This window comes from Sinohyriopsis cumingii, chromosome 5 (assembly GCF_028554795.1).
Source record: "Sinohyriopsis cumingii isolate HCF-2022 chromosome 5, ASM2855479v2, whole genome shotgun sequence".
NCBI lineage: Eukaryota > Metazoa > Mollusca > Bivalvia > Unionida > Unionidae > Sinohyriopsis > Sinohyriopsis cumingii.
Genome location: NC_142965.1, coordinates 101292743 through 101310754, shown reverse-complemented (window position 1 = coordinate 101310754; position 18012 = coordinate 101292743). Strand labels below are relative to the sequence as shown.

Here is an 18012-nt window from a genome sequence, read left to right as displayed (position 1 = left end):
ACCCCGAAAATGTACTGTTTCAAAAGTAAATTACACCAGCTCTTACAGCCATTGTGATACTGATAAGCACTTGTTTATTTGTTTCATATCCTATATCTTTCAAATCATTATCAGTTTCGGTTGTATGTATTGCATTCATCTTATTTTCTTTTTTTTTTTTTTTTGATTATCTATATGTTGTCGAATTATTCCATACATAAGCTTGTGGAATTTCATTTCATACCAACTGAGTGTTAATAGCAGTATTCGTTTTAAAATTAAATGTATCTGATTAGTTTTGTAAATTGCTATTATAACTGACCATAGCACTTATTTTCATCGCCATCATTTGGGCTTAAAATTTGACTATACTAGACCATACTCACGTCATCACTCGGGCTAACAAAACTGCACCATTCTCACCTCATCACTCGGGCTAACAAAACTGTACCATACTCACCTCATCACTTGAGCTAACAAAACTGCACCATACTCACCTCATCACTCGGGCTAACAAAACTGTACCATACTCATCATAAGCATATTTTAACCCAACTTTTGAATCTGAAATATATTGCTGAAATCTTATGGTATTGTTTATCTCTGAGTTGTAGCCTTGATGATCTAAATTTATATTTACACCTACCGTTCCGACAGTGTCTTGTACAGTACGAACAGAGTGCTTAGAAGATGCTGTTTTAGTTTATGACCATCTAGAATTTATATCACGTTCAAAATTATATTTATTTAGCCTACATATTCTCTCTTCTGTTAGCCGTTTGTCATCGACATGGATATATGGAGTCCATCCTATATTTTTTCACTTCAAAACACATTTGTCTAGTGTACCCATGTGTTCGAGCTCTGTTTGCAGATAATGCAAAATTGTTTTAGGCCTATACGTTTTGTTGTCTGATTAGAATCATGTTCAACAAAGATTTTTTTTTATATATTCTGACAATCGTTTTCTTTGACACCAAGCGTATATGTTAGTTTTGGTAACTTGATATGCTAAATGACAATAATGTCATCCTTGTGTTGCCATTGTTATGTAGATTTAATGTGTAATTGTTACTTTTTTCGCATTGATTATAGGTTAAGTTATAATTGATCTTGCCAATGTATAATTGATTTTGTCCAAATTAAAGTTCACTATGCATCTGACTATAGACCTTTAAGTGTTTTTTTTTTTTGTAAACAAATAATGCATAGTTATTTTTTCTCCAGGAATGTGGGTTATTCACTCTTGCGATTACGTCAGAAGCATAATCATTTATATTGTTGTGTTCATTTTTTTATTTGGGTGGAATTATGTATTCAAGGTATTGTTCTTTGGAACTACAAAGTGTTCAACAATATTCCTGCAGAGACAGATTAGTGTGGAACTATAGTGGATTCTGATAAGGACATATTGGATTATGGTATTGTGATTAATTGGAAGACTGTTAACGAATCATCACACTTCAGGCCACTGGTACATTAGTACATCTAAGATTTCAACAGAATCAATACAGACTTATTCCAAATACTCTTATTTCTAAGATGCCATGGTCACATTTATGTATTCAAAGCAATTACACTTGTTGGTTCAAACAAAGCCCAGCCTTATTTTATTATGGAGTAGTATGAGCCATCATGTCGAACGGTTCTGTATCACTCATTATTGATTCTGTCAATTATATCCCTATTAAAATTTTAAGCGACACACGAGCTTCTCAGAATCTTTAATTATCAGGTAGTTTGCCTTTTTTGCCTTTTTCTACGTAGCCTTTTTCTAATAAGAGAGTTATTATTTCGGGAGTATAGTGCGACTTTGCTAATGTTTCCCTCCACTGTGTAACTTTGACACCAGACTTTGTCTCAGGACCATGGCGGCCGGATCAGCATCGTCGTTGCCTATTCATTTATTACTAGGCAATGACCTACCTGAAGATAATGTGGTTAATCCACTTGTAACAAACAAGCCATGATTAGATGAGAAAGTTGATCTGATTGAAAAATAAATCCCTGATTTATTCCCAGCTTGTGCAGTTGCTAGAGCTATGGAAAGAAAGCGTTTGAGAATGAGGTTGATCAGGAACATATTCCTTTAGCTGACACATATATTGGACGGGCTTTTGCTCCTCTCTTGGATCCATCAACAGTTATTGATCACAATAATTGAAAGCAATAAATTTATAGGGTGAAACAAACCCAAGTTTGATTTTATTATGGAGAATTACGAGCCATTCATGTCTAACGGTTCTATATCGCGTATTAGTAATTCTGCTAATCCTATTCAGATTTGAATTTTAAGGAACACAGGAACTGCTAGTCTTAAATCAATGATTTTTCCTTTTTCTAAGACTCTTCTTGTAGCGAAAGTATTCTTATTCAGGGTGTAGAGTGCTGCTTTGTTAATATTCCTCTTCATTGTGTAGCTTTTACATAAGATTTAGGTTCAGAATTGTGACTATCGGGACAGTGTCGTATTTTACCAATATAGGGTATTCATTATTTTACTAGGCATAAACCTAGCTGGAGATAACGTTGTGGTAAATTTACTTTTAACTGACAAGCCTTGTTTGGATCAGAAAATTGATCATATTGTAAATGAAATCGCTGATGTATACCCAGCTTGTGCAGTTACCACTGCTATAGCAAAGACCGCTCTTGAGAATGTTGTAGATTTGGAAATTATTCCTTTTGGTGACATGTGTATTTGTCAGGCCTTTGATGAGATCACTTTTGCTACTGGTATGGATCCATCAAAATGTATTATTCACAGTGACCCTCCTTCTGTTCCTCCTTTTCTTTATTCTAATGAGGATGACAAAGGACAATGACTCATTGTCAAAGTGAGACAAAAAAGATCCTGAGATATCCCATTTGTTTCAGAGGGATATTAACGAAACTGAAGTCACAGAGGTACATGTTTGCTATTTCATTGGAGATCACCTGATGTACCCACTGGTGTCGAGTGGACAGTGATCTATCAAATTGTTGTTTCAAAGTCTATATACAGGAAATTATTAGCCTAGCCCAGGAAATTCCTTTGGCTGGTCATTTTAGGGTCAATACGACTTATCACAAGATCCTGAATCAATTTTATGGCTTAAAATCAAAAAATGATATTTGTAAATACTGTAGATCTTGTCACATTTATCATATGGTAGGACAACATAATAGGAAGATGCCTAAGGCTCATCTTCAGCTTGCTCCTGCATATGACGAACCATTTAGTAGAAGATTGTTAGACTGTGTCAGTCTCTTACCTATGACCAAATCAGGGAACCAACACTTTTTGACAATAATGTGTACATAAACACGATTTACAGAAGCAATTCCTTCGAGAAATATTAAAACTAAAACCATAGTAAAAATATTGACAAAGAATTTTTTTTACAACATTTGGCTCAACTCTGTCCAATCTTACCAGGGAACTATTTTTTTAAAACTGGAATTTAACAACAAGTTATGCAATAATTAGGCGTTCTGCAATTTAAGTCTTCTCCCTGTCACCATGACAGCCGAGGGGCTTTAGAAAAATTTCATCAAACTTTGAAAAATATGATTTTGTCATATTGTTTCGCTACCATAAAAGATTGTGACGAATTTGTTCATGTAATATTTATTTTGCCGTTAGGGAGTCAGTTCAATAATTTTTAGATTGAACTAGTTCTCATACTTAGACCATCGAAGCTTTAAATGGGGAAACGTCTTTCAAATGAAGATTCATAAATTAATATTCTCGACTATGTTTCTTATTTCAAATATAAGTTGTCAAACGTTTGTGAAGTTGCAGGAAGCAATCTTCATTCTGCTCAGTCAGAATAAGGGCCCCCGAGTGGCCGAGTGGTTTAAAGCGCTCTCCGTTACGGATCACTGCCATCTCACCTCTGTCTGCGCCGGTTCGAGACTCAGATTCAGCCAATGTGGGTATGTGAGAAAGCTTGCCAGTAGCTTCTCGTGGGTCGGTGGTTCTTTCCGGGGTTTTCCCGGGTTCTTCCTCCATCAATAATACTGGCCGCCATGTATAGCCTATCGTGTGCTGAAAAATGGCGTTAAACCCTACAACAACAACAACAACAACAGTCAGAATAAAAATAAGGTACGACAAAAATGCAAAGGAAATGAGTTTTCAGCCTGGTGATAAGAGTTATGACTCTCTTGCCCTTACCTCAAATTCCTCTCCATGTTATTTACTATGGTAGTCATACAGTTCAAAAGAAAGAAAGTGATTTGAAATTTATCATTTATACTCCTGGAAGGCGAGAACAAAAGCAACGTTGCCAAATAAATATGTTAATGGAGTATGTTGATACAGATAGCTTTTTTAAGCACGCAGTAAATTTAGCTGTGCCTACCCCACGCTGTGAGGGTTAAAGAGATGGAATGCAGTCGGACTGTAGTAACTTTACATTATGGGACATATTGCTCCAATTGTTCCGTAACTTGTGAATTTGTTGAGTTGGAAAACCATGTTTCGTTGGTCTGACAAATTTCAGGAGGCTTTTGTTAAGTTAAAGGTCATACTTAAGAGTACACCAGTTCCTTCAGCTCCAAATTTCAGACAATCATTTAAAATGTCTGCATATGCAATGATATTGAGGTTTGTGGAGTATGTTTCAAGGAGACAAAAACAGTGCAGATCATCCAATGTGCTTTCTTGCTACAAAAATTAAGTTAGCACCAGAGAAATTATTCCACAGTGGGTAAGGAATGTTTAGCTTAGATACTGGCTTTGCAACACTTTGAAGTATTTTCAAAGTCAGTTCCTTCTCCAATTATTGTATTTAATGATCACAATCCCTTTACTTTCATTGCTAAGATGAACAATAATAATAATAATAATAATAGTAATGAGGACTTTGTATAGCGCATAATCTTTAGAAGCTCTAAGCGCTTTACAACATTAGACAACACCTATAAGATATAAAAAACATATAATAATATTATTACAAAAACAAACACCATGAAATTAAAAAAAACACATTAAAAATAAAAAACATGCTGAGAATATTTCAGGTAGGAAACATTATTAGATCTTTAAGTTTGTTCTTGCAGTCAAAATAAGTGAGTTTTGAGAGCCCTCTTCAATGTGATCACTGTGTCTTTGTGTCTAAGTTCAGTGGGCAATTCATTCCACGTTGCTGGGCCTTGGTATGCAAAAGAACGCTGTCCATATGACTTTGTTTTCATAGTGGGAATAATGAGTATACGATTGTCAGAAGAGGAGCGTAAGTATTTTGCTGGTGTGTACACATGGGTGAGATCGGATAGGTACTTGAAGGCACTAATGAACACACAAGTGTTATAGTAGCATCAAGTGAAAGATATTTGCGAACTGAGCTGATACGTCTCAGCTCAAGATATGCAGCCTTGCATATGTTCATGATATGTTGGTGCAATGTGAGAGTACTGTCCAGAGTAACGCTTTGGTTTCGTACTGATTGTGTGAATTTAATGTTGGCGTTGCTGATATTTATTGTTTGAGGTAAAGGATGTGAATGAGAAAGTCTTTGTGCTGTGATCAGAATGGCCTCAGTTTTATCATCATTCATCTGCAGCTTGTTACATGTCATCCATGATTTCACATCAGAAATGCACCTCTCTACACCTTGGATGGTAGCATCAGCTTCAGTTGGGTGGCTAGATTTGTATATTTGGGTGTCATCAGCGTACAATTGGTGAGACACTGGATGATGATCTATGACACTTGAGAGCGGATGAGTGTACAGAATGAAGAGAACAGGTCCAAGAACAAACCCTTGTGGAACACCACAATATAGATCAACTTTGCTGGAGTGTATTCCATTTGCAGATACAATTTGTGTCCTGTTGACCAAGTAGGACTTGAACTACAGTAAGGCTGTATCATGAATGCCAAATACATGCTGGAGACGGTGAAGTAATATATCATGGTCTATTGTGTCAAATGCTGCAGACGAATCAAGGAGGTTGAGGACTGTAATCTTTCCGCTGTCCAAATCAGAGAAAATGTCATTAACTACTTTTAGAAGAGTAGTTTCAGTACTGTGGTTAGGGCGATATGCAGATTGTACATTGCTAAAAAGACTATTTGAATTTAGATGAGATACAAGCTGGGATAGAACAACTTTTCTAAGATTTTTTTTATATGAAACTGGGCGGTAGTTCTTTAAATCGTTATGGTCTAGTATTGGTTTCTTCAGCAGAGGCTTTACAATGGCAGTTTTGAAAAATGATGGGAATTCCCCGGATGAGAGAGAGATAATAATAACATCAGTTAGTGAAGGCAATACTAGATGTAAGCACTCAAGCAGCAGTGATGTTGTAATTGGATCAAGTTCACATGACTTTGGTGCACTCTTCATCAGGATTGTACGTACAAAATCCATAGAGACAGGTTCAAATGCTGCTAATGGTAATCAGAGAGTTGGGTTAAACTACACAAATCAGAGATTATTATAGTGGAGTTTGATGTTGCAGGAAAATAATGTTGACATCAGACACATCAAAGGAACGATATTCTAGATCCAGATGCACTATCAGCTGTATAGAAACATTGTATTGCTTCATTTATAGTTTGGTCATTCATAAAACTTTAACTTATGTAATTGGTATCACGTGTTTATTTGACTGATAGTTCCAAGAAAAAGGTAGTGAATAATTCTTTCTTTTTTGAGAGGAGCAGTGTTATGTATACTAATTTGTACTGGTTAGCTTATCTCCATTTAGATTATATATAATTGTATTTTTGGACTGGACCTTGTCCAAAATAAAGTTCACTGTTGTACCTGACCTGTGAAATTATAATTGTTTTTATTTTGGAAACAAATAATACATATTTAATAGTTCTCAACGGGTTGATTAAATATTTTAGGATCATTATCATAAAGACAAACGTTTGTTTGGGTCTGTGTCTAGGATATTGGAGTTCCCCCATGAAGAACATGCTATACTTGATGCTTTCCATGTTCTTTATGCAAAATTTAGTAACATGTTTTCTGTGTTCACAACTTAGACCTTTCTAGAAATGAACTTTGGACCTAGCTCTACTTTTGTGTCTAAGTTTGTTGTGTTTTTCTTTATCTAACCTTGTTTATTTGACAAAATTATTCATTCTTGTGTTAACTTCAGAAACAGAAATCTTTTGTATTGTCGTGTTCATTTTTTTTTTAATTCTCCGGAAATACAAAGGGCTCAATAATATTCATGGACCGAAACAGTAGTTTTGTAACTAGAGTGAATTAAAATAACGACATCTTGGATTCGATTATTGTGATTAATTGGAAGACTGTTAGCAGATCATCACACGTCGGGTAACTAGTACATTAGGACATACAAAACTAAAGGCACATAAACACCTTCAGCGGAGGATCTTAATTTGAACACCATTGGAATTTAATTAGAACTTAATTCATTAGAACTGGTGATAGAACCTTTTGGATTATTTGGGATTAATTTCGCAATACTGTAAGTTCTTTTAAATTTCTACATTGTGCTCTAGGGAAATAAATTATTTGTTGAACTTAAAAAATTTCTTGAATTTTGCTCTTTTCTGTTATTTATTATGAAACAGAATAGTCGTAGTCTTAACAATACGGCTGAGTTTAAATGTTCTTGCTATCGTCAATATCAAAATTCAAAGTGTATGTATAAACCAAGGGTGTACAGCTTTTCTCGACCAAGGGATATAATGTATTTTCTTAGACCATTCTGTGCTGTTTTAATTTGCTCTGAGGGCCGGACAGAACACGCTCGCGGGCCTGATCCAGACAGCGGGCGTGGGGTTGCGCACCCCTGTTATAAACATATTTAATGCTCTGTGCGTAAAATAGTCATTTTCTGCGTAATATAATTTCAATGCGTTTCGCATGTTATCCTGGACAAGGCTAGTTTGTCGACTTCATGTGTTAAACAGTCTTGCTAGATATCGGTAAGACGGTTCTTGTTAGTTTTTTAATCGTAAGTCCATAATTTGTTTTTCTTAAACTTTAATTTTGTTTTTGTTATGAAAACGCTATAAATGTGAAAACATAAAATAACTGGTGGTAGTCATGTATAACCAAAACATTATACCGTGATGGCTTATGGGTTAATACCCTGCTAGCAAAATGAATTTTAAATTAAAGTGTGACCGGACGGAATCAGCCTCACATTTGCAAGTTCATGGCGCTTAGATTGAAGTATGACTTATTTTTTAAATGTTATCTTAAGAAAGTTCTTACCTCGGAGTACATTGTTATTTATTTATTGTTATTTATTTACTGAGTTACTGATTAGAACTTTATTAATATCTTAACTGTAGATCTAAGAAGTTTTTGCGACTCGCTTTGTGCGTACCAAGGGGGGGGGAGTGGACAAGAGAAGATAGCACGATGGCAAGGTCATCTCAACGGAAGCAGCGGCGACAAGACATGACCAGCGAGATGTCCGCACCATTGCCAAGATTCTGAATCGTGAATGAAATCCCCAGTGCCCACAAATTATAAATAATTCTCGGAATGTCATTAAGATTCAGGAAAGAAGGTGCTAGCGCTGAGATGGCCATCTTGGTGAAATCCTAATCGACCTTCACCGCATGTGGGTGACTCAATTGTTGATGATTTCAGCATCAGGATATTGACCAAGCTATGCGTCTCCATCCAACCGTTTATCGAGACTGAGTTGGACAAAGTTGTTCGCAAGCTGAATAAAGGAATACCACTGCACTGATGCTAACAGCAGGTGGACGGGCGTTGACCATTTAGCTCACACCACTTCTCAACCGTGTCTGGCGTGGTGAGGTTATTAATGACTGGACAAGGGGCATCAAAATAAGAACTTTTACAGTCTAACTCTCATCTCTATGATGAGCAAGGTCATTTCTCTTTGTATTCTGGAGCTCGCCATGGTCGCTATAGAGCACAGGCAAAGAGACAATCGAGCTGGTTTGAGCCCCAAACACACATGTCCAGACAAGATTTTCACGCTACGAATAATCACAGAGAGTTCATTTGAATTTCAGAAGCCGCTTCTTTTGAACGTCATCGACTTTAGGAAAACTTTTGACTCTGTCGGAATTATTGGGCACCGAAGAAAGGAAAATAACCACAGTTTATCAACTTCCATCATAGCTGCCGTCAAAAGATTATGCATATGAAACCGAATCACGATGAAACAAAAAGTGGAGTGCCGCTAGGAGCCGTGATCTGGGTTCTATACAGAGGAAAGAAACGGAGAGTTAGAAAAAATGACTAGAAATTTAATAGGAATTGACATTACCTGGTGAACGGCCGAGGTCAATTGTTAAGACAGAGACAGCTGGTGTACATTTGTGTCTTGGTGCACCACACTGGTGTAAAAGGTTCGATGATGATGATGGTGATGATGATTTATTCTATAAAAAGTCTTCAGAGAATACCTCATTGTATTCATGTACAAAAGTAAAAAATCTGAATATACAGTCTTCTTCCATGAAAGTAGATCGACAACTTGTTCCATGACGTTGCATTTGTAATACAGTTTTGATCAATGGTCCCTAAATATTCACCATAGCGTAAATTGTCATGTAAAGCATCATTTGACGTTCATTGTGCAATGCAAAACTTATCACAGCTATTTACCAATCATAAATCTATTTTTCATGATCTGGAAAAATAATTTATTCGTACGTTTTCTTGTGCTTTTCCGATTCCATGAAGATGTGCGACTCCTTTACCTTCGGTGATCAATGCATTATAAAGCAGCGCAACTAGGAACATTTGTCATAAAAGGATCCATGATATTAGTGCCCATTTTTAGGATTTTTTCAAAGAACGATTAAATTTTTACGGACAAGATTTTAAGTCGCGACTTTGAGAAATACACACACATACACACAAATACACACACAAAACACACACACAGACAAAAACAAATGGGGTTTCAAAATATCTCATGGGGTTTCAAAATCTCTCATGAAAAAACTGTGGCAATCATATTCACCCTCAAACGAAATAACAACTTAGTTTATCCAAACTTATATATACAAAATCAATTAATCAAATACGTAACAGTAGTAAAATTCCTTGGAATGTTCTTCGACAACCACCTCACATGGAAACACCACATTGAACAGCTCACCAAGAATTGTAAGTAACATCTCAATTTGCTCAGGAACATCACAGGTACTAACTGGGGATCCAACCAGGAAACCCTCCTCACGATATATAAAACCCTAATTAGATAAAAACTGGATTACGGTTGCCTGGCATATAACTCGACTAATCACCCTGTACTACAAACACTTGACACTATCCAGAGAAAAGCCTTGCTATTATGCACAGGAACACTCCCCTCAACATCATTAGAAGAACTACAAACACTAACAGGAGAACTACCCTTAAAATTACGTAGGCAAGAACTGCTCCTCCGATACTCCATTCGATTAGATACCCACCCAGACAACCATCCCACCAAAATAGCTATAAATAAGTGTAAAGTTGTCTTCAAACCCAAAATCATACCTATCACACCAAGTGGCAAAGTAATCCTTGAACTAAGAGAAAAGATACCTCTACTAAAAAAACAGGTAACAAACAATACAGACCAGAACAAATCACCATGGTTACAAATACCACCAAGGATTAACATTGAAGCTACCAAATTAGGCAATAAAGAAGGACAAGAAAACTTACTAAAACCTGTACTGGTAAACGAAATCAACCAAAAATACCCGGACTCTGTTAAAATATATACCGATGGATCAAAAACAAACAACCCACCAAGAACAGCAGCAGCAATAGTCATCCCTGAATTCAATATACAAACGGGATCCAGATTACCTGACTATTGCTCCATTTACACCACTGAATTCTGGTCTATACTTGAATCACTACAATGGATCAAAGACAACCAAATACCTAAAGCAGTCATTATAAGCGATTCCTTAAGCGTTATCAAATCGATCCAAAATCGCAATACACACTCTAGGGAACAATTCCTCGACAGAGCATGCCAATTAATGGACGATATCACCACAGCACATCAATTAGTCGAGCTCATGTGGATACCGTCGCACATTGGAATCTCTGGCAACGAAACAGCAGACAAAGTTGCAAAAACCAAACTAGGAGATCAAAACTCTATCAAGCTTAACTATAGCTCTACAGAAGCAATAAGCTTCGCACAAACATACATAGACCAAACATGGCAAGATTTTTGGAACTCCTCCACAAAAGGTAAAAAGCACCATGAAATCCCCCAAAAAGTAGATAGGAACATACAGCTACCTAAGAGTACCTATTTAGAACAGAAAACCATAAACAGGATAATAACTGGAAAAACAAAACTAGCAAGCAGTTCTGGAAGGTTTATAGGACCCAAACCAGCAACCATTAACAGCTCTAACTGCCACATCACCGAAGATCTGCACCACGTATTCAATATATGCCCAAAATATCAACCCGCTCGGAAAATATTTATCAAAAACCAAAAAGAGATTGGATCACCACACACATACCCAGAGTTACTTATGGACTCTAATAAAAATAAACAATCAGCATATAAAAATATAAATCAATTCATAGACTCAGCAGGACTTAGGAACAAAATATAATTACTATCCCCACAAAACCAAAAGACCCAGTAACTAGCTAAATAAATTTAGAAGCCACCACATAAAAAAACCATAACATATCATTCAATTTTATAAAAGTATTAATAAATAATTCACTTACGAAGCACCTATAAAAAACTAAGGAAACCGCAAAATCGGATGTCCTAGATGTCCTTAACGAACCGAGTAATCAGCTAGAATTCCTGTCCTAGATGTCCTTAACGAACCGTGTAATCGGCTAGGACTCCGGTCTCTTGCTAAATAAAGTATAAATAACATTCAATCTCTAAAAACATCAATTAATAAATAACTTAAAGAGGTAATATCTAAAAACTTATAAATAAAATAACGTAGGAAACACACCCTAAACACCTCGACTAGTAATACCATAATAACCTTGAAAATCTCTCATCATGCATGATATCTACTAAGAACCTCTATAAACAGCATAGAACATCCCCCCTCGTTTTAGAACATTTTGAAGAAGAAAAAAAAATCTCGAAAAAAAACCCCCCAAAAAGCCACCAGGCAAATGCAACAAGAAACCAGAGATGTAAAGCAAGCAGGACCGTTCCCGAGCTCTCCTTCCCACTAATGACAGCCAACCATTCAAATGTAGGGACCTTTATGGACCCACAGATTGAGGCCAAATTATCAGGGTTCCTTGAATCCATAAAAGCCTGGGGGAGGTGGCACCATCCCCTTCCCCAGGAACAACTAGCAGGCTGCAGTGCAGTCAGAAAAAAGTAGCACATGCACAATTGTGAGAACGCTACTATAATTAAACTCAACAACAAAACAACGACAAAAACAAAGGATGAAAGAAATCAGTGCTTTGAAGAATATCAAAGAAATAAATATAAAAAAACAGGAACAAAACTAAATGTAAATATTTTGCATTCAGTACTTGAAACCGTGCGGCTATATAATGGATCGCGTTTGAGCGCAATTAAGTATAAATAAAACTGATAATATTGTTTAAACAGATTTCGATTTTTAAATCTGTAAAGTACATAATAAGCAAGACATGTTCATGAAGCACGAAAGCCCTGCCGCTTTTCTGAAGACTGACCTAAACGCGAACCGTGACCGTGTTTGATTGACGGACGGACAAAGATAACTGTAGGTGTGACTGATGGACAGACAATGGTAATAATGGGTGTGAGTGACGGACGGACAAAGGTAACAATAGGTGACTGACGAACAGACAAAGATAATAATAGGTGTCTCTGACGGACGGACAAAGGTGACAATATGTGACTGACGGACAAAGGTAACAATAGGTGACTGACGAACAGGCAAAGATAATAATAGGTGTCTCTGACGGACGGACAAAGGTGCCAATAGGCGTCTCTGACGGACGGACAAAGGTGCCAATTAGTGGCTGCCCAGGAGATATTTTGCTGATGAATTAAAACCCGCTTTGGTTTGGAATGTTCCATCTAAAATCAAAACTAAAATGTGCATATGTATTTATAAAATTCTGTTTTCATTCTTCATTCGCAAAAATGTTAGCCAAGTACAGATCTGAAAATTGATCTTCCCGTTATGCATGCATACATACATACATACATACATACATACATACATACATACTGAACTCTTAGTGTACATTATCGCTAAACTTGTTTTATAAAGATTACATCAGATGAAAGTTCATACCATATTACTTTTCTATATCTGTACTAATTGCAGTATTAGATATGCAGTATTAAGGCTCCTCAACTATTTCGACAAAAGAGACAGACTTATTAAACATTCTCTCTCTCTCTCTCTCTCTCTCTCTCTCTGGATAAAATTGGAACAAATTAAGTACCATATTTGAAAATATTCTGCATCAACTTAGTTATCATTTTGTTTGTCTAAATTGCAGGCTACGTCGTAGCAAGCCATGGCGAGGCAAAGGGAGACATGACAGACATGCAGGGAATGCTAAATGGCTCTTTGGATCATCTTTACTTTGAATCACTCTCAGTGCAGAACGAGAATGCAGGAGACAAACTGTCTCGCCATAAACGAGATTTAGCATGGAGTGATATTGAAAAGTTTTATGCAGACAAGAACAATTTTGCTATGTATCTTGTTCTCCCATTAATTGTTCTTGTATATGGCGGATGTGCTGTTATTTACTGCATTGCACGGCTCCGACGATTTCTGAAAAATAAGAAGAAGAAGCGTGACCAAGAGGATTTCTCTGAAGATGCGGTGAAAAATGAAGCAGTTCCACCAAGTGACCAGCAGTCGGTCATCAGTACAATAAGCAGCAACAACAATAATAGTCAACCGAACTCCATGCAGCGGGAGAGGGCGAAGACGTCATCAGAAGTAAGCATATCTTTGGATCATTCGGAAACACCGCTGCCTTGGCAAGTCCCAGATGAAAAGGAACCGCTCTTCGCCAAAGGAACCACGACGAGTGCAAGAGAGATGAGAGCAGCGGCCATGAAGAAAACGACGGAAGAACAGCAACAACCTTTGCCACAGCCTGGATACACCAATAAAGGCTTTGATGAGGACAGTATGCACTCAAGATCGAGTCCCCCTCCTTACGAGGCTCGACCAGTCTCCAAGCCTCCACCATACAGGCGGGATTCCGTGGATGAGATCATAACACTAAATGAATCTGAACCACAGAATAAGGATCGAAAGCGGAAACGTCCCAGTTCGCGCTCTGAAAAAGTCAGCACCCCCCTTGACGATGATGTAAGAGAACGCGCAAGACGTCTTGTGCGAGGCGATACTTCGAGGTACTTGCCGCCAGCATCAAACTCTGGACTTCAAAATCGAAAATCCCCAACACCAACCTTCAACCTTCAGACTAGGGCACTGAGCCCTAAATATCAGCCGCCTAAGGAAGACACTAGCTTCGATTCTGTGGCAATGGCCAAACAAGCTGCTCAAATTCTCCGACTGGATCACAACGGAAATCAAGGAGGTGGTAAAAAAACCAAGCGGCTCGTTTTTGTAGCGGAATAGTTATCCGATCAACAAAGATCGTCAGACAAGACTGATAGTGGAATCAACCGATTATTTTTACCCGATGTCACGTCGGTCCATGTATACCAAGAGTTGTTGTTTTTCATCTTCTTTTTGTCATTTTCAAGTAAGGCATGGAAACAGTACCAGAAGTAGTAGTAATATTAATAATAATAATATTGATAATAATAATAATAATAATAATAATAATAATAATAATACACGAAGGCCGTTTGGGCTCGAACTCACCATCGTCTGATACAGATATATTTATGGGTGACGTCATTACAAAGGACAATTCTTCTGACTCATGACCGACTGCATATACAATGTGCCTTTTATTCTCTTTTCTTGAAACCGGAGTCTTTTTTTATAAGAAAAAATCTCATCTATTATTTTGTCGATTGATTCATATAAAGTTTATTATATCGGTCCGTTTAATATCGACAGTAAACAATGAACAGTGTGTGTAATCAGAAAACAGAGGTTGTCTCAGATTATGGCTGAACAACGTGGTGATTCAGAATACTTTTTGCATTGTTGCGAATTCATTTGTTTGGGTTTATAGTTTTGTTTGTTCTTGTCAAAAGCAATTACATTTTTGTCCTTGCTTAATTTCTTGAACTCCGAGCTTCCACAGAAAAATAATGCGCTTTAGGATTTTTGAATTGGTGTAGCAACCACGAAATCCATGGATATTGCTCCCCATCCCACCCACAGAAATTAGTGAATTCACAGTATTTACAATAATGAAGAATAACCACGATCATATTTTTCAGCATGTCTATATTTTTTTCGGCAGGATCTCAGGGCAAAAAGAATTAAAATTAGCCTAATTGCTCAGATTACACATGTAATTAAATCAAACTCAATACCTCCCCCAATGTCCTACCCCCTCCCGCCTCCTCCACTATCAAAGGTGTACAGTTGATCGAAAGAAAGTATTGCCCGAAAGACCTTTATATATTTTTAACACAGCGGGTGCATTATACACATATCAAATTATCATAAAAAAATGATCGTCAACATCCATTTATCCAATGGAAATGGTTTTAAGAAATCAGACAGCATATTGTTGTACATAATACATGGTGTCAACTGAAATCAGATGAATTACTTTTTTTATGTAACTTTCTTGCAAACTTTGCTATGTATTATATTTAAACCTAAAATTATAATTATAAAATATCTTTTCTTGATTTCTATTTTCATAATATCCTTTGATTCTTTATTAGCTAACACAGTGTGACATTTCAGGTTGCAAAATATTTTTGGTATGTATTGCATTTATTAGATTATCTATTTGTTGACATTCGGAGAATTTGAGCTTTTCACCTATATTTCGTTCGGTTCATGTCGGAAGAAGAACATTTGTTACTTATTTATATTGATTTTCATTTATAGAGTCTATATCTCTTGTGATAACATCATAATTCTATGTTTGGTATTAGAAATAAAGTCTTTTAATTAAACAGTTCATTAGTCAATAATTTATAAGTATAATATACACAGTTCATTGCCATTTAGATACGACCATTGCTACAAATTATGCGGAAAAGAAGGAACTGCTTATACACGCACCAACACATGTATGGATGGATGGATGGATGGATGCATGCATGCATGTATGCATGTATGTATGTATGCATGCATGTATGTATGTATATATGTATGTATATGTATGTGTGTATGCGTTCGTGTGTGTGTGCGTGCGTGCATGTGTATGTATGCATGCAAGCTTTGTAAACTTCAAACTACAATTATTTCCCTAAACTATAAAATGGAAAATTCAAATATCCTTACCGTATGGTAAATGAAATCCTAAATAGTTATATCACCAATCCAAAATTATCGGGTAATCCAAATGAGTTCCAGTGGTAATCTGAATGAAGTTTACCCTGTTGAGCTGATATGCAAAATAGTCCTGATACATCACAATGATATAATCTTAAATGTCTCTAAACTAATTCACAGTAGCTCCAATACAGCTACTAAATCAGAGAATATGAGCACTCTGTAATTCTGATGAATAATCGAAGTCAATAAAATTCTCTCAAAATGATCACAACAATATTACTTCTCTGTGACTTATGTTTAATTTTCAGTAAATCATCTCTTATACAGAACACTAAGACAGGTTTTAAACCAGAAAAAGAGTCGAATATTTGTTTTAGGTCAATCTTATCTTGTCAACAAGATCAAGTATTTTAACAGCCAGCCAGTCAGGAACTAGATCATCCTGGCCTTCAAAGAAAACACAAGGCCTGAACTCGAGTCACATCGACATGTTTATGTCAATAAGAGTACATCTCACTATTTTGAAATGGCCCCATCGTAAAGTACAAATCCACGATCATAGAAAAATTTAGTGTTGAATATGTGATTGACATAATTTCCCTTACAATCTATAATCATGAAAAGTAACACGCATAAGAATATACATAACTCTGTCTGAGGTATTTATCTGTTTTGATCTTAGTGCATACACCTATATGCTGAGATCACTCACATCTCCATCCACGTGGGTTCGAGTCTCTGGCGAGAACAACGTGGGTCTGTGAGAAAGCTTGCCTCTAGCTTCCCGTTGATTAATAGATGCGCTATACGTTTCTGAGAAAAATACAAGAGATAGTCATAATCTTCAAAAACTCGTCTTTCTAAATCTAATACGTGTTGATGAAGAAAATGCAAGCAATATTGTTAAAACAGTATCGGATCCTTTTAATCTGACGTTATTGTATCGAGTCAATCTAGCATTGCTACTCGTAAAGTCAGTGATGTCGTCTTGCAGAAAAAATAATCCATAGAAATAAAAAGTTCGCACTTGTATCATTGTGAAAGTAGAAGACTACACAATAGGTTCCTGGACGATGAAGTTCATCTTTTGCACACACGAAAGGATTTCAAGAAGCTGTACACGAACTGTGAGTCAAAAAGTAATGCCAGGCCTCATATTTGTTTTTTTTTTTTTTTTTTACAGATAATGATAAGTCATCAATTCACACCCGACTTTTTCCTTGAAAATATCTGTCAAGTAAGTCGATGAAACATGGGTAGTATCTGTACTCTAATGGAAGAGAGCTTATAACCGTATGGTCTCCAGAGAAGTCAGTGGAGGTACGGAATAGTCACGCATGTCTTTATACCACTTTCTGAAACTTTTCTCTACGGATATGACCTCTCTTCCAGACACTCTTGCAACTTTTTCTCTTGATGCATTATGTTACATCATTTTGTCGTGTTGTGTCTGAATAGGATGATCTATTTGAAATCCATGACAATGTTCTCTGATGAGACCTGTAATTTGTTTAGCTAAGTCAGTAGCAAAACAGGAGATCAAATGTTGTTTTTGTTCTGGCCATCTTAACATCATACTGTATTTTTTTGTCTTTTATTTGGATGAAAAACTTCCTCATCAGCTCGGCTTCCAGAATATTGCTAATTCTACATGAAAGATGACGTTCGCTGTGTTGGCAAGAGCTATTGCAAACTGAAATTCCACGAAGCATATCCTT

The 18012-nt window shown here is 36.5% G+C and overlaps 1 protein-coding gene across 1 annotated transcript in view; it reads left to right on the top strand.

The window, feature by feature from the left end:
* Window positions 1-15971, top strand: part of LOC149799884 (uncharacterized) — a 31262-nt gene extending 15291 nt beyond the window's left edge. Inside the window, exon 3 of the mRNA XM_089957140.1 lies at window positions 13395-15971. Within this exon, the coding sequence (XP_089813266.1) occupies window positions 13395-14497 (1103 nt within the window). The 3' untranslated portion in view covers window positions 14498-15971. The remainder of the gene's footprint in view (window positions 1-13394) is intronic.
* Window positions 15972-18012: the final 2041 nt, after the last annotated feature.